Source organism: Eubalaena glacialis, chromosome 3 (genome assembly GCF_028564815.1).
Source record: "Eubalaena glacialis isolate mEubGla1 chromosome 3, mEubGla1.1.hap2.+ XY, whole genome shotgun sequence".
NCBI classification, from domain to species: domain Eukaryota; kingdom Metazoa; phylum Chordata; class Mammalia; order Artiodactyla; family Balaenidae; genus Eubalaena; species Eubalaena glacialis.
In genome coordinates this window covers 56,652,763-56,676,506 of record NC_083718.1, presented here as the reverse complement: position 1 = coordinate 56,676,506, position 23,744 = coordinate 56,652,763, and the positions used below count along the sequence as shown (strand labels likewise).

The 23,744-nt window shown below is 40.3% G+C and overlaps 1 protein-coding gene across 1 annotated transcript in view; it reads right to left on the bottom strand.

The window, feature by feature from the left end:
* ASTN1 (astrotactin 1) overlaps positions 1 to 17,239 on the bottom strand; it is a 318,570-nt gene extending 301,331 nt beyond the window's left edge. The window contains exon 1 of the mRNA XM_061183080.1: positions 16,940 to 17,239. Coding sequence (XP_061039063.1) covers positions 16,940 to 17,222 — 283 coding nt within the window. The 5' untranslated portion in view covers positions 17,223 to 17,239. The remainder of the gene's footprint in view (positions 1 to 16,939) is intronic.
* Between the last annotated feature and the right edge of the window lie 6,505 nt (positions 17,240 to 23,744).

Sequence of the window (23,744 nt, the reverse complement as noted above, 5' to 3'; positions counted from 1 at the left end):
TATAGCTAAAAATTCAGGAGAAGCAACTGATACACTACTATGGCTAGAGATTCAATAAGGTGATGGGGGTTGAAATTAACACAAACATCAATAGGTTTCATATATACAAACATAATTGTTGAGAATATATATAAAGAAAATACTCCTTTTACAAAACCACAAAATGATAAAATACCTAGAAGGAAATCTAATAAGAGATGCGCAAGAACTATATGAGGGGGCAAAAAGCCTTTAAAACTCTATGAAAGGACAGACTAGAAGACTTGAATAAATACAGACATACTAAGTTCTTAAATAGAAAAACTCAACATTATAAGGATTTAATTAATTCCCCCTCAGTTAATTTAATGGGATTTCAAGCAAAAAAATTACTAGTGTTTGTTTTCCTTGATGTTTTATATATATACATATATATGTGTGTGTGTGTATTTATATATATATATATTTATTTATTTAGAACTAGACAAGCTTCTTTGAAAGTTTATATTTTTTTAAAAAAAGAAGAAGAATGCTTAGGAGAATTCTGAAAAAGAATAGTAGCAAAAGTGACTACTCCTACCAAATATTGAAACATACTACAGAGCTTCAATAATTAAAACAATACGGTAGGCACATGGATAGCTATATGTAGTAATAGAACAGAAGTTCAGATAAACTTAAATATATTAAAGAATTTACTATAAGATAAAGGTGATGTCTCAAGTCTGAGGGGAAGGCACAAACTACTTAATAAATGACACTGAGACATCTGAGTAATTATCTGAGGAGCTAAAGTTGGCACTTCATACAGTACATCTGGATAAGGTGTTATATCTCATAGGGTATACCAGAATAAGTTCAAAATATATCAAATATTTAAATGCAACAAATGAAACCACTAGAGTATGAGAACAGAAAGTAATAAATCCTTTTATAATCCTAAAGTGAGGAAAAACTTCTCTAAAGTGAGGAAGAACTTCCCCTAAGACTTAAGGTGTAGAAGCCAAAAATAAATAATTAATAATTAAAATACATAAAATCTAAAAGCTTCTGGAAAACCAACCAGCCAACCAACCAACCAACCAACTAAACAAATACATAGGTGAAATCAAAAGACATACATCCATCTGAGGAAAAAGAAATTCTTTATAATTCATATTACAATCAAGGGGATAAGTGCCTTAGTATTTTAAAGTGCTGCTAAAAATGCAGAGTGAAATCACACAATGAGATATCACTTTACACGCAGTGGATTGACAAAAATGAGAACACTGGACAATGCCAAGTGTTGACAGGAGTATGGGGATATAGGAACTCTCAAATACTACTGATGAGAGTGTACACTGGGGCAGCCATTCTGAGCACAATCTGATGGTACTTAGTCAAATTAAGGGTACATAATCTTTATGAACCAGCAATTCTACTCCTGCTGTATATCCCAGAGAAACTTTCACAATGATCCTTGAAGAAATATGTATAAAAATGGTTATTGCAGCATTATTTATAGGGATGTGGAGCTGGAGGCAATCTAGGCATACATCACTGAATGGATTGGTAAAAAGGGGAAGATGCCCATCATGAAATGCTAGACCTTCTCTGTCCAGTCATTCTTTCTGCAATGGTGGAAACGTTCTATATATGCACTTTCAACATCATAGCCACTAGCCACACGAGGTTATTTAAACGTTAATTACTTAGTTTTTTTTAAAGAAAAAATTTGTTTCCTTAGCAGCACTAGCTAAATTTCAAGTGCGAAAGAGCCACATGTGGCTAGGGACTACCATATTGAATAAGGCAAATATAGAACATTATCATTACTGCAGAAATTTAATTGGACAGTACAGTGTTGGGCTATATTCACACATAGTAACATGAGTGGATTTTAAAATAGAGTGCTGGCTGAAAACAGTAAGAATCAGAATGTCATTAAATCACATCACCATTTAGTTAAAGTAAAAATAACATGAGCACACAAAAAACTGTTCACATTTCACAAGAACATGTTTAAAAAAAGATACACATTGAAAAAATTAGAATGTTGGCCTGTGAGGAAGGGCACCTGGAAATTGGAGGTGAGGATAAAGAGAAACAAACAAACAAGTGAGCCACTGGAAGGAGGAGGGCTTTCACAGACCTATGATAAAATATATTTTGGATTCAGGTGTATGATTAACTCAAACCTCTCCACTGAGATTACAAAAACAAAACAAAACAAAAACGCCAGCACACAAAAAAGACATATGCTAATATTTATAGCACTATTATTCTTAATTGTTAAAAACTGGAAGCAACCAATATGTCTTTCAATAGGTGAATGGATAAACAAACTGTGGTACATCCACACCATATAATATTATTCAGCACTAAAACAAATGAGCTAACAAGCCATAAAAAAAATATGAATGAATCGTAAATGCATAATGCTAAGTGAAAGGGGCAAGTCTGAAAAGGCCACATACTGTGTAATTCCAACTACATGACATTCTGGAAGAGGCAAAACAATAGTGAGAGTAAAAGCTCAGCGGTTGCCACAGTTTGGAGTAATGAAGAAAGGGTTGAATAGGTGAAGAGTGAAGAATTTTGTAGGGCAGTAAAACTATTTTGTATGATAACATAATTGTGGATATATGACAGTGTATATTTGTTAAAAACCCATAGAACTTTAGAGCACAAAGAGCCAACACTGAAGTTTACAAATTAAGAGAAAAGAAAACATTTAGGAGGTTGGGTGATTCCAGGATGGAATGCAGAAAGTGACAAAACACTAACTGTATCTTAAATACATGAAGCAACTTCACTGAGGGGTGAGGGGGTAAAGATGCTGACCTAAGTAACTAAGTATCTAAGAAAATGAGTGGAAGGGGGACCTTCAAGATGGCGGAGGAGTAAGACGTAGAGATCAATTTCCTCTCCACAAATACATCAAAGATACATCTACAAGTGGAACAACTCCTACAGAACACCTACTGAACACTGGCAGAAGACCTCAGACTTCCCAAAAGGCAAGAAAATCCCCATGTACCTGGGTAGGGCAAAAAGAAAAAAGAAAAAACAGAAACAAAAGAATAGGGATGGGACTTGCACCTCTGGGAGGGAGCTGTGAAGGAGGAAAAGTTTCCACTCACTAGGAAGCCCCTTCACTGGTGGAGATGTGGGGGGAGGGTGAGGGGGAAGCTTCGGAGCCACGGAGGAGAGCGCAACAACAGGGGTGCAGAGGACAAAGCGGAGAGATTCCCGCACAGAGTATCGGTGCCGACCAGCACTCAACAGCCTGAGACGCTTGTCTGCTCACCCACTGGTGCAGGTGGGGGCTGGGAGATGAGGCTCGGGCTTCAGAGGTCAGATCCCAGGGACAGGACTGGGGTTCACTGTGTGACAGCCTGAAGGGGGCTAGTGTGCCACAGCTAGCCGGGAGGGAGTCCGGGAAAAAGTCTGGACCTGCCGAAGAGGCAACAGACCATTGTTTTGGGGTGCATGAGGAGAGGGGATTCCTTCCCCGTCTGCCCACAGAAAGCAGAGCACCACCTAAACAAGCTCCAGAGACGGGCATGAGCCACAGCTATCAGCACGGACCCCAGAGATGGGCATGAAACTCTAACGCTGCTGCAGCCACCAAGAATCCTGTGTGCAAGCACAGGTCACTATCCAAACACCCCCGCCCCCCTCCAGGAGCCTGTGCAGCCTGCCACTGCCAGGGGCCCATGATCCAGGGACAACTTCCCTGGGAGAACACACGGCATGTCTCAGGCTGTTGCAACGTCACGCCAGCCTCTGCCGCTGCAGGCTCACCCCGCATTCCAGTTATGACTACAGTACCCCTCCCTCCCCACGGCCTGAGGGAACACGAGCCCCCTAAACAGCCACTGCTTGAACCCCCTCTTGTCAGAGTGGGGAAAAGATGCCTGAGGGTGACCTACACACAGAGGTGGGGCCAAACCCAAAGCTGAACCCCAGGAGCTGTGTGAACAAAGAAGAGAAAGGGAAATTTCTCCCAGCAGCCTCAGGAACAGCAGATTAAATCCCCACAATCAACTTGATGTACACTGCGTTTTGGAATACCTGAATAGACAACATATCGTCCCAAAATTGAGGCGGTGGACTTTGGAAGCAACTGTAGACTTGGGGTTTGCCATCTGCGACTGATTTGTTTCGGATTTTTATGTTTATCTTAGTTTAGTTTTTAGGGTTTCTTATCATTGGTGGATTTGTTTATTGGTTTGGTTGCTCTTTTTTTTTAAGTATTATTATTTTTTTATGTTACTAATTAAAAATTTTTTTTATTTATTATTTTCTTAATTTTAATTTTAATTTTCTTTCTTTCTTATTTTCACCCTTTTCTTCTGAGATGTATGGCTGACAGGGTCTTGGTGCTCCGGCCTGATGTCAGGCCTAAGCATCTAAGGTGGGAGAGCCAAGTTCAGGACATTGGACCACCAAAGACCTCCCAGCCCCATGTAATATCAATCGGCAAGAGCTCTCCCAGAAATCTCCGTCTCAACACTAAGACCCACCTCCACCCAATGGCCAAAAAGCTCCAGTGCTGCATGCCTCACGCAAAACACCTAGCAAGATAGGAACACAACCCCACCCATTAGAAGAGATGCAGCCTAAAATCATACTAAGTTCACAGACACCCCAAAACACACCATCAGACACAGTCCTGACCACCAGAAAGACAAGATCCAGCCTCATCCATCAGAACACAGGCACCAGTCCACGCGACCAGGAAACATACAAAACCCACTGAACCAACCTTACCCACTGGGGGCAGACACCAAAAACAACGGGAAATACAAATCTGCAGTCTGTGAAAAGGAGACCCCAAACACAGTAAGATAAGCAAAATGAGAAGACAGAGAAATATGCAGCAGATGAAGGAGCATGGTAAAAACCCACCAGACCAAACAAAGGAAGAGGAAATAGGTAGTCTACCTGAAAAAAAATTCAGAGGAATGATAGTAAAGATGCTCCAAAATCATGGAACTAGAATGGAGAAAATACAAGAAACGTTTAACAAGGACCTAGAAGAAGTAAAGTGCAAACAAACAATGATGAACAACACAGTAAATGAAATTAAAAATTCTCTAGAAGGAATCAATAGCATAATAACTGAGGAAGAAGAATGGATAAGTGACCTGGAAGATAAAATAGTGGAAATAATTACCACAGAGCAGAATAAAGAAAAAAGAATTGAGAACAGTCTCAGAGACCTCTGGGATAACATTAAACGTACCAACATTCGAATTATAAGGGTCCCAGAAGAAGAAGAGAAAAAGAAAGGGTCTGAAAATATTTGAAGAGATTATAGTTGAAAACTTCTTTAATATGGGAAAGGAAATAGTCAATCAAGTCCAGGAAGTGCAGACAGTCCCATACAGGATAAATCCAAGGAGAAACACACCAAGACACATGTTAATCAAACTATCAAAAATTAAATACAAAGAAAAAATACTAAAAGCAGCAAGGGAAAAGCAACAGATAATATACAAGGGGATCCCAATAAGGTTAACAGCTGATCTTTCAGCAGAAACTGCAAGTCAGGAGGGAGTGGCAGAACATATTAAAAGTGATGAAAGAGAAAAACCTACAACCAAGATGACTCTCCCCAGCAAGGATCTCATTCAAATTTGACAGAGAAATTAAAACCCTTACAGACAACTAAAAACTAAGAGAATTCAGCACCACCAAACCAGCTTTACAACAAATGCTAAAGGAACTTCTCTATGCAGGAAACACAAGAGAAGGAAAAGACCTACAATAACAAACCCAAAACAATTAAGAAAATGGTTAACAGGAACATAAATATTGATAATTACCTTAAATGTAAATGGATTAAATGCTCCAACCAAAAGTCATACACTGGCTGAATGGACACAAAAAGAAGACCTGTATATATGATGTCTACAAGAGACCCACTTCAGACCTAGGGACACATACAGACTGAAAGTGAGGGGATGGAAAAAAGATATTCCATGCAAATGAAAATCAAAAGAGAGCTGGAGTAGCAATTCTCATATTAGACAAAATAGACTTTAAAATAAAGACTATTACAAGAGACAAAGGACACTTCATAATGATCAAGGGATCAATCCAAAAAGAAGATATAACAATTGTAAATACTCACGCACCCAACAGAGGAGCACCTCAATACGAAAGGCAAATGCTAACAGCCATAAAAGGGGAAATTGACACTAACACAATAATATTAGGGGACTTTAACACCCCACTTTCACCAATGGCCAGATCAACCAAAATTAAAATAAATTAGGAAACACAAGCTTTAAATGACACACTAGACAAGATGGACTTAATTGACATTTATAGGACATTCCATCCAAAAACAACAGAATACACTTTCTTCTCATTGCTCATGCAACATTCTCCAAGATATATCATATCTTGGGTCACAAATCAAGGCTTCGTAAATTTAAGAAAATTGAAATCTTATCAAGTGTCTTTTCTGACCACAACGCTATGAGACGAGATATTAAGTACAGGAAGAAAACTGTAAAAAATACGAACAAAAGGAGGCTAAACAATACGCTACTAAATAACCAAGAGGTCACTGAAGAAATCAAAGAGGAAATTAAAAAATACCTAGAAACAAATGGCAATGAAACACGTTGGCCAAAAACCTATGGGATGCAGCAAAAGCAGTTCTAAGAGGGAAATTTAGAGCAAAACAATCCTACCTCACGAAACAAGGAAAATATCACATAAACAACCTAAGCTTACACCTAAAGCAATTAGAGAAAGAAGAACAAAAAAAACCCCAAAGTTAGCAGAAGGAAAGCATAAATATCAGATCAGAGGTCAGTGAAAAAGAAATGAAGAAAACAATAGCAAAGGTCAATAAAACTAAAAGCTGGTCCTTTGAGAAGATAAACAAAATTGATAAACCAATAGCCAGACTCATCAAGAAAAAAAGGGAGAATATTCAAATCAACAGAATTAGAAATGAAAAAGGAGAACAACTGACACTGCAGAAATACAAAGGATCATGAGAGATTACTACAAGCAACTATATGCCAATAAAATGGACAACCTGGAAGCAATGGACAAATGCTTAGAAAAGCACAACCATCCGAGACTGAACCACGAAGAAATAGAAAATATAAACAGACCAATCACAAGCACTGAAATTGAAACTGTGATTAAAAATCTTCCAACAACAAAAGCCCAGGACCAGATGGCTTCACAGGTGAACTCCATCATTTAGAGAAGAGCTAACACCTATCCTTCTCAAACTCTTCCAAAATATAGCAGAGGGAGAAACACTCCCAAACTCATTCTACAAGGCCACCATCAACCTGATACCAAAACCAGATGAAGATGTCACAAAAAAAGAAAACTACACGGCAATATCACTGATGAACATAGATGCAAAAATCCTCACCAAAATACTAGCAAACAGAATCCAACAGCACATTAAAAGGATCATACACCATCAGCAAGTGGGGTTTATCCTAGGAGTGTAAGGATTCTTCAATATATACAAATCAATCAATGTGATACACCATGTTAACAAATTGAAGGAGAAAAACCATATGATAATCTCAGTAGATGTAGAAAAAGCTTGTGACAAAATTCAACACCCATTTATGATAAAAACTCTCCAGAAAGTAGGCAAAGAGGGAAACTACCTCAACATAATAAAGGCCACATATGAGAAACCCACAGCCAACATCATTCTCAATGGTGAAAAACTGAAACCATTTCCACTAAGATCAGGAACAAGACAAGGCTGCCCACTCTCACCACTATTATTCAACAGAGTTTTGGAAGTTTTAGCCACAGCAATCAGAAAAGAAAAAGAAATAAAAGGAATCCAAATCGGAAAAGAAGAAGGAAAGCTGTCACTGTTTGCAGATGACATGACACTATACATAGGGAATCCTAAAGATGCTACCAGAAAATTACTAGAGCTAATCAATGAATCTGGTAAAGTAGCAGGATACAAAATTAATGCACAGAAATCTCTTGCATTCCTATACACTAATGATGAAAAATCTGAAAGAGAAATTAAGGAAACACTCCCATTTACCATTGCAACAAAAAGAATAAAATACCTAGGAATAAATTTACCTAAGGAGACAAATGACCAGTATGCAGACAACTATAAGACACTGATGAAAGAAATTAAAGATGATACAAACAGATGGAGAGATATACCATGTTCTTGGATTGGAAAAATCAACATTGTGATAATGACTATACTACCCAAAGCAATCGACAGATTCAATGCAATCCCTATCAAAATACCAATGGCATTTTTCACAGAACTAGAACAAAAAATTTCACAATTTGTATAGAAACACAGAAGACCCCAAATAGCCAAAGCAATCTTGAGAAAGAAAAACGGAGCTGGAGGAATCAGGCTCCCTGACTTCAGACTATACTACAAAGCTACAGTAATCAAGACAGTATGGTACTGGCACAAAAACAGAAATATAGATAAATGGAACAGGATAGAAAGCCCAGAGAGAAACCCACGCACATATGGTCACCTTATCTTTGATAAGGAGGCAAGAGTATACAACGGAGAAAAGACAGCCTCTTCAATAAGTGGTGCTGGGACAACTGGACAGCTACATGTAAAAGAATGACATTAGAACACTCCCTAACACCATACACAAAAATAAACTCAAAATGGATTAAAGACCTAAATGTAAGGCCAGACACTATAAAACTCTTAGAGGAAAACATAGGCACAACACTCTATGACATACATCACAGCAAGATCCTTTTTGACCCACCTCCTAGAGAAATGGAAATAAAAACAAAAATAAACAAATGCAACCTAATGAAACTAAAAGTCTTTTGCACAGCGAAGGAAACCATAAACAAGACAAAAAGACACCCCTCAGAATGGGAGAAAATATTTGCAAATGAAGCAACTAACAAAGGATTAATCTCCAAAATATACAAGCAGCTCATGCAGCTCAATATCAATAAAACAAACAACCCAATCCAAAAATGGTCAGAAGATCTAAATAGACATTTCTCCAAAGAAGATACACAGATTGCCAACAAACACATGAAAGGATGCTCAACATCACTAATCATTAGAGAAATGCAAATCAAAACTACAATGAGGTATCACCTCACACTGGTCAGAATGGCCATCATCAATAAACCTACAAACAGTAATTGCTGGAGAGGGTGTGGAGAAAAGGGGACCCTCTGGCACTGTTGGTGGGAATGTAAATTGATACAGCCACTATGGAAAACAGTATGGAGGTTCCTTAAAAAACTAAAAATAGAATTACCATATGATGCAGCAATCCCACTACTGGGCATATACCCTGAGAAAACCATGATTCAAAAACAGTCATGTACCACAATGTTCATTGCAGCTCTATTTACAATAGCCAGGACATGGAAGCAACCTAAGTGTCCATCAACAGATGAATGGGTAAAGAAGATGTGGCACATATATACAAATGGAATACTACTCAGCCATAAAAAGAAACGAAATTGAGTTATTTGTAGTGAGGTGGATGGACCTAGAGTCTGTCATACAGAGTGAAGTAAGTCACAAAGAGAAAAACAAGTACCATATGCTAACACATATATATGGAATCTAAAAAATGGTTCTGAAGAACCTAGGGGCAGGCCAGGAAAAAAGACGCAGACATAGAGAATGGACTTGAGGATATGGGGTGGGGTAAGGGTAAGCTGGGACAAAGTGAGAGAGTAGCATTGACATATATACACTAGCAAATGTAAAATAGATAGCTAGTGGGAAGCAGCTGCATAGCACAAGGAGATCAGCTCAGTGCTTTGCAACCACCTAGAGGGGTAGGAATGGGAGGGTGGGAGGGGGACGCAAGAGGGAGGACATATGAGGATATGTGTTTATGTATAGCTGATTCACTTTGTTATACAGCAGAAACTAACACAACATTGTAAAGCAATTATACTCCAATAAAGATATTTTTTTAAAAAAAGAGAGAAGAAAAAAAGAATCCAAATTGAGGGACATTCTACAAAATACCTGACAAGTACCCCTCAAAACTGTCAAGGTCATCAAAAACAAGTCTGAGAAACTCTCACAGTCAAGAGGTGCCTAAGGAGATGTGATGACTAAATGTAATATAGGATCCCGGTGGGATCTTGGGACAGAAAGAGGATACTAGGTAAAAACTAAGGACATCTGAATAAAGTATAGATGTCAGTTAATAGTAACGTGTCAATATTTGTTCTTTATGTATAATAAATGTATCATACTAATATAAGATGTTAACAGGAGAAACTAGGTGCAGGGTATATGGGAACTCTCTGTGCTATCTTCACAATTTTTCTCTAAATCTAAAACTGTTATAAAAATTAAGTTTACTTTTTCAAAAAAGGAAGAAAAACAAAAATCAAGAACTGCCAGAATGTTTGAAGCCCTCTTTTTTCCCTCCTCCTTCACATCATCTTACATTTTCACAGGAGGTAACACCCATCCTTTGTGTTTTTCTGTTTCCTTGTTTTTCATACAAATTGTACATCGGTAAGTATACTTAAACAACATGTTGTTATTTTGAATTTTATATAAATGAAATTGTATCATTTGTATTTTTAAGTTAGTTGCTTATTTTCACTTATGATATATTTGTGAGGTTTACCCATGTTGGTATATGTAGCTGCAACTCATTTATTTTCATGGCTGGATAATACTCCATTGGGTAACTGTAACACCTGTATACTTCTAGCCTCCTATCAATGTGTTGGGTTGCTTCCAGGTTTTGCTACTACCAACAATGCTGCTACAAATATTCTTGTGTATAGATGTAAGAATTCCTATATAATAAATACTTAGAAGTGGAATTGCTTGGTGATAAAGCATGTATATTTTCAACTTTACTATATAATATCAAATTGTTTTACAGAAGTCATCATGTCAGTTTAGATTGCCATCAGCAACAAGTTAAGTTTTCCAAATTTTGCTCCTTGGAAACTAGGAGATCAATAGAGGCACTTTGTTTTTTTCTCTCAGTATTTAAAGTGTATATGATTAAGAAATAAAATATTAACTATTTCATATTTATAATAAAAAATGGTGACAGATGCCAAATTGTGGTATGCTAAAAATCACCATAGGCCTAAACTTATCCTGGGAGATTAACTTGCTCAAAATAGACCTTTTTTGAGCAAAATACATCTGTTTGCATGTATTTGAACTTGGTATAAAAGTGAAGAAAGAAAGTCTTGGCATATCTCTGCTGAAAAGGTGCCACGTTCTGTTCGTAAACTGGCCTTAATCTGAGAAACTACTAGAATTTAGGTTTAATTACATTCCTTAAAAAGAAACAAAGAAAGAAAAAAATACATATATATACACATATATATGTGTGTATATATATATATATATATATATATACTGTAAAACAAGACCTCAATCTTGCCTCCAAAGATATATAAAGAAATTAAGCTTGTATTTTACTTTTCCTTCAAAAACTTGAATTCAAACCATCTCAGTATATCTAGAAGAGCATTTGAAATGTAAAATTCATCACTCTTGCATTTAAAATTCCTTTGATGTAAAATCTATAGGTCTGTAGAGAAATAGTAAATAACAACCCTCTCAATACTATAAATTAGTGCATTCTGCTAGTATGAGTTATATAAGTGCTGAAGACCCTACCCTAAGGTTGCTACTAATCACCCTCCCATGTCTTGGATGGGGCTGCCACTCTATATGAATTTGTTTGCTGTTAACCTAGGCAGCTCACTGTAGCAAAGAGCAAAAGGAAGGAAAAGAAACAAATTTTAAAGTTTCTTCTTGAATGGGGAGATGGAGGGATATGTGGGGAAAAAAACTAGGATGCTTCCTATTAGGCAAAGCTCAATGGTAAGTAGCAAACTATGTCTAATGTTATATTTGAAGCCAATCAAAAAGCTCAGTAACTGCTATTTAAGCAGTGCCACTGGGCTCTGACAGTGAATTCTATGCATAAGATCCCCTGATACAAACTTCAGTGGACTTTGTCAAGAAGCTGAAACCACAGTGCCTTCTGGATGGCTCCATTTCACAGCAGAACCTGCTGTCTGGGCTTCCCAGTTTGCATTTCTGTGGGGTCCTTCTCAGAAGAGCACTGAACATGTTATCTTAATCCCCATATACCCTACTTTGTTCATCATTGCTGTGGGTGCCATAACACGCCATAAAACATGGCTACCCAGACCTGGAAACTATGAATGAAATAAGAATTCCCCAATTCTGCTTAGGTAAGTATACCTACTTAGGTAAATATTTCTTGTGAAGTTCACCCTCTTCTGTATTAAGGCTTAAGTGAGAAATCACTTGATGGACAAGGATGTTCAAAAGGTATTTACATAGAAACCAAAAAGGACTCCTTTATACAAACTGAGTGTGTTTTCCCTATTCTAACCATTGCCAGGGCTCCTTTTATTCAACCATGAAAAAGAACAGATTTTGAAAACTTTTAAGCCTATGAAATAGCAAATAAGAGAAAGACTTAAATGTCATATTGACCTGAGTTCAAGTTACAGATCCATCAATCGTCAGCTATGTAACCCTCAGTAAGTTACTTAACCTCTCCATCCTTACTTTTCTCCACTGTCGGAATAAGTGGAAAGTCTGGAGTTGACACCAGATCTGTCTTCAAAGCCTGTTCTTTTAACCACCACACTGGCCTGCTCCAGACACCTTAAATAGCACCTTGCATGGGGGAACTCACTATATCTCTGCAGGCTGACTGATTTATCTTCAGGTGTACCTTCTTCAATCAATGACAGCTAAAGCTAAACTCCAAGGCACAGTAGAAATAGCTTTCTTCACTAAGTTTTACACAAGCTCAATAGTTGGGTCTGAAACAGAGGAGCATCTCCTTCAAAAAATAATGAGACTGATAAATATGTTCTGTTCACAGCACAGAAAACCACAGTTCAGTGCAGAAGCCATACTTCAGGGTAACCAGTTGTCTCAAAATCAAATATGCCACCAAAGCAGGAAAGTCTACTGTTTTCAAAGATGAGACACAAAATTTTAGTTAAGGTATGAAATTTTAATTGGCTAGTTCAGCAAAATTTTATATTCTCCTGAGAGGGTAATAAGGCCTATGTATCTAAATATTTTGAGTTAGGAATTGCAGTTATTTTCCCATATTATAGAAAGTTTTACAACACTTCTGAAAACAGGGGTTTAGGGCTTCCCTGGTGGTGCAGTGGTTGAGAATCTGCCTGCCAATGCAGGGGACATGGGTTCGAGCCCTGGTCTGGGAAGATCCCACATGCCGCGGAGCGACTGGGCCCGTGAGCCACAAACTACTGAGCCTGCGCGTCTGGAGCCTGTGCTCCGCAACGAGAGGCCTCGATAGTGAGAGGCCCGCGCACCGCGATGAAGAGTGGCCCTCGCTTGCCTCAACTAGAGAAAGCCCTCGCACAGAAACGAAGACCCAACACAGCCAAAAATAAAAATAAATAAATAAAAATTAATTTAAAAATTGTATGAGAATAACTTAAAAAAAAAACCCACAGGGGTTTAGATTACCTGGCTAAGAGGTACCAAATAAGAACCATAAAGAAGAGGTTCAGCCATAGTACAATCAATATTCATAGGAAGTATGGCAATCTAGAGATGGCATGACTTGACTAAGAACATTGAAATTCAAAACTATGTGTAGCCAAACAAAACACATCTGAAAGTTACATATGGCCCTTTCACCAGAATTTGCAAATCCTACTTCAGAGAACAGGAGATAATGCCACCCCCTCCACTGCCCCTCAGAGTTATCCTACAAGCAGAATTGACGACAATTTTGAAGGCTGAGATAGCCTCTGCAAGTCAGGCTTCAGTGCTTTCTCTGTCAAGTCAGCTGTCCCCTGCTTGGCTTTTAAGTGGTGAGCCATGTCCCACCCTACAGAGCCAGGCAGAGTCCTCTGTACTCTCAGACCACCAGGCTAATCTCTGTACTGTGCCATATGCATGCTAGTCCCACATTCATTCCTACCACCATCCTTGGCTTATCCTTTCCATGACCTCAAATGGCTTCACCCTTCCTAGGCCAAGCCAAATCTAACCTATCTTTGACTTTGTTCATTTGTATGTGTGTGTTTATTTTTTTTAATCCATGCAAAGAGCACCGAAGAGGGATGAATGAACTCAAACTACTTTGGTGGGGGTAGGGAAGGCTTCATAGAGAGATGCCTATGTGTGCAGGGTATAGAAGGAAGAATGAATGGCTGCCAGGTGGAGGAGCAGGGAAGACCATTCTAGGCAGAGGGAAGACCATGTGCAAAGTCTTGAAAGAGTCCTGAAAGCCATGGCAGGCTTGTAGAGATAAGAGGCTGGAGAAGGCTATAGTCAGAAGGAGAAGACACTTGTTTGCCTCACTGAGGTATAGGACTTGATCCTGGAGACAAAAGGATCTGATTTTGGTCAAGGCCCCTAGTCAAGCCCATATCTTCCACGGAATCTGCTCTTGTCATGCAAGTATCTCCTTCCTCCACATTCCTACAGTCCTTGACAACCTTGCCACACAATCAGGTGTTATTACTCACAGCTCTGAGGGCAGAAGCCTTTTATTGTTTTTTAACTTCTGTATCCTAAAAGCGCCTAAGAGTGTCAAGCAGGTAAATGCCCAGTAAATTCCCAGGACTGATTGATTCAAATTCCTCTACGGGGTGGATTAAGCAAACCAGGTTCTAGAGGTAGGAATAGGGAAACCTCTAAATCAAAGTCACTACAGACCTTACTGTTGGCCACGAGTGACAGGATCCAGGACAACAAAAGTTAACTTCAAAAGCAACCACCCTTGACTTCCATGAACTTGGACTTCTTTCCCTTTCTGCCCAGCTTTGCCCCACTACCCAAGCTGAGATTCACTCCTACTCCCCCTGGGAATACTGGGCCAAAAGGGAAGGTACCAGCACATCTCTGGTTCTGAACATACCCCGTTAACTGGGAGGGCAGGGGACAATCAATGCATTGAGCAAATGCATCTGGCCCTGAAATGAGAGAGTGTGTCTGCTCCTGTGTGTAAATGCCAAGTTGCAGGAGGTTACCATAGCAACTCCAGCAGGGTGCTGCAGTGGGCAGCTTTGCACAGAGGTGCAGAAAAGCCATTCTTTAACATTTGGGCTTTTGCTGTGCACATTGGATCCTAGTAGCCACATCATGGCTTTAGGCCCTGCTTTGGGATTCTGCAAAAAAGGAACTGGAATTTTGAATACCTGTTAGTCCAATCTTCTTTTTTTCATGCACCACACATGTCCCTCTTCATGTGCAGTAAACACTGCATGTAGAGCCCAAAATAGGCTCTTTAGAAACATATAATTCCCTATACTCATTCTTACACATGACCACGAACAGATTGTACTTGCACATCAGCATGACTTCAACACAAAATTTACATCCACCGAATAACCCAGCAATTACACATTTTAATCAACAGCGTATCCACAATGTCAGCATTCCCAGCCAGTCCCCAGTTTTTATTGTGTTATTAGTACATTTTTAATGCAAAACTAAATAATGCCATCAAGGCTGTAGGTTGGGCTTAATGGGGTCTACTGAGCTATACTCCAGGAACTGTGAACCAACTTTTCAAAGGACCAGGCAATTTTTGAAATTGTTTTTCCGTAGGGGCTGGAGAGTGGGGGTTTACTCATCCACTTCTTAATGTTTTATGTCTCATAAGGAAAGAGCATGAAGAGGATGTGAAATAGCATTCCATTTGGGGTTTTAACCTACATACGGCCATCAGGAAGCCATGTCCCTACAAAGTGAACTTTAGTTGGTCGGGCAGTCAATAGATGAAACAGCTTCCTGGACATTTTCACTTTTTTTTCTTGGATCTAGAAACTTACTTGTGGTTATATTTTAATTCTCTCCTGGGCAAAATAAGAATGATTTATAGCAGCACTAAAGAAATGGATCGCACGGTGGGCGTGCACAGCAGGGTGAGATGGATCTGCACATGGAGAAGTGAAGGAAATTTTGGTCAACAAAGTCACATGAACCTGTGGTACTTTGCAAGATGCTGGAGCAGGACTACAGTCTCTTTGCAGCTTGGAAGTGAAAAAAATGGAAAAGAAAAAAGAGGGGTGGATTAGAAGTGATGTAGAAGTTCCAGTATCTGAAGGAGTTTTGTGGCCTAAGGAAATTAAAATAGGGATACCAAGAGAGAGATGTAAATAAATAAACAAAGGAAGGAAGAGCTTCTTGGCCAGGGAGGCTATTCTTTGTGCAGGAATGCCTTTCTATCTAAGGGAGCTGGAGAACAAAGATGCCAGTGTTAACAGACTACAGTTGGATGATTTGTTCATCCAAGGAATTGGAGATGTGGAGGTGTCTGTAAGGAGATGTCTGTTACATGTAAGCATGGAGGTAGGACTTGCCAGGATGGACACCAGGGGTGTAGGAAACTTCTGTTCTGAAAGAAGGTCAGAGAGTATCAGCAACCTGGTGACAGAAAAAGAGCTCTCAGTGAGTGAATACTGGAGATTCAGCCAGTGCAATCTGGCCTGCACATACCTGGCTAGATGGGCACTGGAGACCTATTTCTAACTCCCCCAGGGGATGCTGTGGGTGGGGATGGGGGCCCAGGGGGTGTGAAGCAAAGAACTGAGCATGTGGTCTGGGAGTGGGAAAAGGGCTTCTGGGAGGTGAGCTGGGAGCTGCCAAGAAGTGCCCTGTCAACGTGCTTCTGAATGAAAGCTGGGAGGTCAAGGCTGGGAAAGGTTTCAGAGAGACTCCTGCAACCTGTTCCTTTGGGGCAGGGCGGCTGAGGGGAGGTGGAAGGCCCAGCTTTCGGGTCGGATCTGGGGAGAGGTCAGGTGCACCGAGGCGCCAGTCTGCAAGTAGGTATGGAGAATGGTCTGGGAATGGGGCGGATCCAGGGAGGTAGGAGTGGGGGAGGGGAGGTCGCCGGCGAGTGGGTGTGGAGAGCGAGCCCGAGTGGGGGGGTGAGGGCGCCGGGCCAGCGCCTCGACCTCCCCCGGGACTCACCCAGCACGAAGTAGGGCAGCTCCGTGTTCTCCAGGTCGTCCACCACGACCATTTCTCCCGGGAAGTCGTTGCGTACCGAGAAGAGGAGCTTGGGCTCGGAGGCCGAGGGGCTGTGCATGATACTCAGGTCGTTCTCGCGCAGGAAAGGCAGCGCCGACACCGTGATGCTCTTGAGCTTGCACTCCAGCTCCTTGGAAGGATCCACGTCGCCCGCGGCCGTGGCCAGCACCGCCGCCGGCCCCCAGCAGCAGGCGAGCAGGGCGCAGAGCCCGGCTAAAGCCATCTTGAGCCCCGGCCGCCTTCCTCCCAGCGCCGCGAAGGTGGGGGAGGCAGCGAGCGGGAGGGAGCGAGCGAGCGAGCGCGGGAGGCGGGGGACGTTGGGGAGGAGATGTGGAGCCGGGAAAGCTCTGGTCCCCGGAATGAGATGCCGCTTGCCTGGTGCAGGGCTTAAGCGTTGATGCCTGAAGAGCCCGCGCTCTTTGTTTCCCGGAGCTGCTTATCTGGGGAAGGGAAAAGGGGGGTGGGGGGAGGTGGGGAGTGGAGAAAAGGAGAAGGAAGGACGTCGGAGGAAAGAGGAAGGGAGCTGAAGATTCTAGGGAATCAGGTCAGCCCCCAGTAGGCTGCAGGTGCTGCCGCCTTTCTCCTCCTTTGCATCCCTCAGCAGGAGCACACTCCTGGCTATTAACTACCTGCACAGCATTTTTTTTTTTTTTAACCGTTTTTGCAATGCAAAATAATCCCTCTCGCATTATCTTCCAGATGCCTTGGGAAGGGCACACACACACACACACACACACACACACGCACACCCCTTATAAGGTGCTTCCTCAGAGCAGGTGATGGGGGTCTCTAGATCCAAATACGCCCCCAGTTATTTTGTAGATGTAGGTGGTCCCATTCTTGTCTTCTTTACCCACTAAAACTGGATTTGTATATTGGATAAGCGTGTGCTGGTATAAATGCACGTGTGTATTATTACTCAGCACTAACTTTGCAGAAGTATTTAAAGGAAATATTCTGTATGTAGATATAGATAGATGGTATGAATAACAAAGAACAAAGCCAGTGTACTGCATACAGTTAAGCAGGAGACCCGAACTTTTATTTGCAATTTCTCTCTGCCTCTTCAGTTTCATTTCTGTTACAAACGTTACCTGTGATAAGCAATATAAAGATAATTTGGGGCATGCTATAATTGAAAGAAGTGTTGAGCTTTTAGTTTTAGAGAATCCAGTAAACAGAACAGAGCTGAAAGAAAATTTGAGAAAAACAAAGTTTCTAAGCACCCTTAACAAATGGAAAAGGAATAAAAGAATATCCTTGGGCATGGGCCAAGTCAATCCCAGCCCAATCAAGAGTAGAGCAGGGTAGATAACAACAACAGCATTAACAACAAAAACCCATATAAATTTTCTTTCCATTAGTGCTGGACAGTGATACCTTAACAAAATAACGACAGTAAACTGTGATAGAGAAGTGATGTTTGTATGTACTGGTATCTGATGATTAATTGAACTTTCACACGATAACCTATAACTTATTTCAAAAGTTTGCCAAAACTACACAACACTGTAAATCAACTATACTTCAATTTTAAAAAAGTTTGCCGCTCCAACATCATTTATTCAGTGCTGACTTAAATACTAGGTGCTGTAAGACTATGTTATACATAACTCCTAATCTCTAGGAATTTAATGAACCACCCTCTTCAAAGAGGACCCCCACTTTAGAAACAATTTCATTCTCATTCTAGCTGGTGTTAATTTATTGGCACATGTGAATGTATGTCCTTTAAAAGAATTTTAAAAAGCTTTTGCCATATATTTCACAAGGTTACTCTAGTTGATGAATGGGAATAGAGAAAATGAGGCATATTTAAGGTCATGTTTAAGGAGTGAAAGGCCTGCTTACCAGAAAAGAGAACAAAAATACTTTATTACAAGTTAAGTTTTTGTTTTTTTTAATTTGACATATCTGAGAACTAACCCAGAGATATATTACCATGTAGCATTGCAAAGTACTGCAAAAACCATTTATCAGCTAATGACCTTTCTAAAACTCATCTTCATAGGAGATACTGAGGGAGAGAAAGACCCCATGATACTTTTTTTGCCTACTCTCTCTAGCATACAAAAGCAGTATTAACTTAGTTACTCAAGGTTTACCATTGAAAAATCAGAGCGGATAACAAGAAATACACTTAGTCTTAGAATGTGAGAAATGGCATGAAACTACCAGACCATCTATTAGTCCAGTCTCTCATTTAACAGATGAGGAAGTTGAGGACAGTGAAATACCGAGGTGTTTTACCCAAGATCAATATGCCAAGAAGGGGTGGGGGAGCTAAGGCCACAAACAAGATTTCTTTGCCTAGGGCTTTCTCCACTACACAGTTGTGGGACATCCAGGTGTACCCATGGATAGTCGTTGGACTTAATGGCCCCCAGTAATTCATTCAGTAAACATCTGCATACCTACTACATGCTGTGCACTAGACTAAGCATTGGCAAATTCTAGGAAAAATATTCTTCCTGCTTTTGAGTAGCATATAATCTACTATTGTTCTGAAATCTTTCTCCCCAATTTTCTGATGTGTCTTGAGTCATTTTAGAAAACCCGAGTGAACGATTTGATGTTGATTTTCTAATAAGTCAATATCTACTTTACTTTGCCTATCTGTAGTCATTTTTACATGCTTACATTTTTACCTGCTTTCTTATTCACAGTTACAAGAAAAAGAGTACATGGATCAAATGTCCATTTAAAAGTGTATATTGAGGCTTCCCTGGTGGCTCAGTGGTTAAGAATCCGCCTACCATTGCAGGGGACACGGGGTTCGAGCCCTGGTCCGGGAAGATCCCACATGCCACGGAGAAAATAAGCCCATGCACCACAACTACTGAGCCTGTGCTCTAGAGCCCGCGAGCCACAACTACTGAGCTCACGTGCCACAACTACTGAAGCCCGCGCACCTAGAGCCCGTGCTCCACAACAAGAGAAGCCCGCGCACTGCGAGGAAGAGTAGCCCCTGCTCGCCGCAACTAGAGAAAGCCCGCGCACAGCAACGAAGACCCAATGCAGCCAAAAATAAATAAATAAATAAAAATTTTAAAAGTATATATATATTGATATGATCAAGTTACTTAAAAAAAAGTGTATACTGAATTGGAAAGACTTGGAATTGGGGTCTCAAGCCTTTATAGACCTCTTTCTCTGTGGAAGGGTCAAGCAAGAAGACTATACAAATAAAAAGAGATAGTATATTGCCAGGGCACTGGATTCCTATAAACATGCATACACTGTCACATGGCCTTCTCTTAGGGAATTAAGTACCTAGAGATGGAGGAGAAGGTGAAGTTCGCAATAACTAGACCATCTCTTCTGTATGATGTTTTACATTTAAATGGGGCTGGGAGAAATTTGTGTGCATCTACATAATTACCTTTGTGTACAGGCAACATGATGTAGTGAGACAACAGACTTGGAGTCAAGTCTCAACTCCATAATTTACTTATTTGGAGATGAGCCTGGACCACTCTTATCTTCATTGTCCCCCTCAATAAAATGGGGCCAGTGATCTCTGCCCATCGCACAGGCCACAGATAATATAAGTACAAGTACTTATACTTGTTTTCTCCTGAGGTTTCTCCTGAGGTCCAAATTCCTATATTCCAGTACCAACGGCCTTGCTCCTCGACCCTTATAATAGCTTTTGAATGCTTTCCCTGCTATTAACCTATTCTTTAGACAACTACCAGATTGATCTTCTTGAAATCTTGCTTTCCTCATGCCATTCTAAAGTTTTTCTTTTCCTACAGGATAAAGTTCGAACACCATAGTTTCGAAATTCAAACCCTCTTCCAAGTTTCATACGATTTATTCTCTTAGATGTATTGCTTACTACACTATCCCCTTCCCCTCCCCCCACAACACACATACACATCCCCATCGAATTAAAGCCCGTTCTCCATTTTCACTCCTCCCATGCCATTCTGTCCACCTGGAACGCACCACTCAGTGTTCTCCAGATTGTCCCTTCTCTGCAGGCAAATCTCAGGCCTTATCTATGTAGTGAGACCTTCCATCACTCCCTTCTCTCATAGCTCCTCTCACAGATCCCTTACACGCACACACACACACACACACACACACACACCCCACATTAGGAGGCCAAGGGTCATATCCCAATACAGTGTCTTGCATTCAACATTCTTATTAGAAAAATAGAAACAATAATACATGTTTTTTAGAATAGGTGTGAGAAGGAAATGAGAGTATGTATATAAAGAATCTAACGTTTTAGGCATTTAGTTGGTGCTCAGTAGTGATATTTTGCCATTATCTGCTCTTCAATTATTTCAGAAAGAAAATAGGTTTCTTTCATGAGACTTTCATGAGATTTTTTTTCCCATCTAGTAGCCAAAAGCAAACTAAATGATTTATGCTCTTTGGCGTATATCCAGGATAAATGATTGTATATATCCACCAAAAGAATGAAGATCATTCATAGCAGGTTTACTCATAATAGACAAAAATGGAAGCAACCCAAATATGCATCAGTAGGAGAATGGGTGAATAGCATTTAGTCATGTGATGGAATACTACACAGCAGTAAAAATAAACATGCAACTACGTGGGTGAATCTTGCAGACATAATAAATGAATGAAACCAGACACAGAAGAGTGTATCCTATAAGAGTCTATATTTATGAACTTCAAGACCAGGTAACATTAATCTTTGGTGCTAGAAGTCACAATAGTGGTTATCTGTATGAGGAGGGGAGTTTTGACTGAGAATGTCAGGACAAGCTTCCTGGAAATGCTGTGGGTGGTGGTCACATGGATGCATATTTAGGCAAAAATTTTATCAAACTGTACACTTGTGGAATTTTGTGATGTCTATTATACCTCAATAAAGTGTTTTTTACATGGCTTAGGACTCCATAGGAGAAGAAAGCAGAGGCAAGTTTTTCTTTTTACAAGTTGTTTTCTTGTTTCCCAACTCTATACCCCCTTTACTTCTCCTTTAGAGGTTTTGGAAATTTTATCTTTCTTTCCATTGAGATTAGTAATCATTTATTCAACTACTCCTTTCATTTACCCACTCCTTTCTACTATTTTTATGAGAGTCTCAACATTTGGTGTCTTGTCATCTGGAACAAGTTCAGGGGGCCTCTGTCTCTAGGAAGCACAGGAGTAAATAACTCAGGAGTTGGACAGCAGCAGATTTAGACTTTCACTGGTTTACTTAGATATATTATCCTGAGGACTATTCTCTGACATGTTTTGTTAGCTTAGGCAAACAGATACCTACAGTGTGGAGAGGTAAGGTCAAACCTATATAAGATACAGAGGAGGGAATGGAGGTGAAAGAGATGGGTAGGGCTCAGGGTGTATATGTGAGAAATATTTCTAATTTTCCCCATTTATTCAGAACATCTGGCTCCCTGATGCTTTTTAGATAATCCTGATGTATATACTATTTTGGCATTCATTAAGCCTCTGCATACATTTCTTTTTCCTAGTTCTTTACAAAAATAATCTTTAATGTTGCTCTCTATTTTTAAAATAAACTAAATCGAAACACTTCTCTCCCTTTTTGACTCTGTATTTTCCTCTCCATATTTCCCCCATCATACAAGTTAGTATGAACCCCTCACATTCCTTTGCCAGCTCCCACCCCCAGCTCTTCTGTTGAATTGGATTCTTTCTTCAACTATTACTCTCCCATGCTCTGCCAAAATTTAGTGTAGTATGCTAGTTAGCTGGACATAATTCAGTTTTGCATACTCATTAGGATATTAAGAATATATTTCACACCCTTTGATTCAAAGTTAATATTTTCTTTCTTTACTCTTTCCTCCCCACCTCCCCATCTCTCTCTGTCTCTATCTCTGTCTCTGTTTCTTCCTCTTTCTCTCTCTCCTCTCAATTCACAGGCTCAGCAACAGCACCTGCTTCACAGAAACAAGGCTGTTCCTGTTCTGATTTCTCTAGTCTTCCTTTAAAAACCAAGTGGAGAGTCACAATCCCTCTTCCTGATACACACTGAAGTGAAAGGAGGCATGCAGAAGGAAAACACCACAGGCAAAACAATTCACTCTTTTGGAAGCAGGACAATTTTTTCCCCCTAAATTTCTCCCCAGAAACCTGAACCTGAAGTTCTTCTCTTTGCCTTTGTCTTTACAATCCTGGTTTGGGGACAGAATGTTTCTTGATTTAGCTGTTCAGAGTATCTAAATCTGTTTCTCTCTGTACTCACTGAGTCCCTGCCATCTTTTGCCTCTCTCTCCTGTATCTCTGGGGTGTGTGTGTGTGTGTGTGTGTGTGTGTGTGTGTGAGTGAGAGAGAGAGAGAGAGAGAGAGAGAGAATATGCTGTGAGATAGGTATTCTCACCTGGGGACTCATTTCCAATTAAGTAATTCAGGACCAAGACTAAGAGGCTAAAATGCACAAAACAACAGAATAAAACCTCAGATTAGAAGGAAAATGGCTCAAATGGGTCCCTATCTCTGCTAGTTCTAGTTAAGCAAGCAAACAAAATGGTCTGGGACAAATGATTATCTTAGGAAGATTAGAAGAAAATTTAATTAGCTCCCAAGTTTCTTCCTGTTCCTCAGCCTTCTTCCACTCTCCAACTCCCCAATCGTGAATTTATCCAAGCCTCCCTTATCCACACCAAAAAACTCCCTACTGCAAAGCTGGGAGGGTTAACAGAGCTGGTAGCCCCGCCAGCCAGCTAACCAAAGGAGACAGCCGGTGAAGCTCCGACCCCGCCCCCATCCGAACCGCCCAGCCAATGGG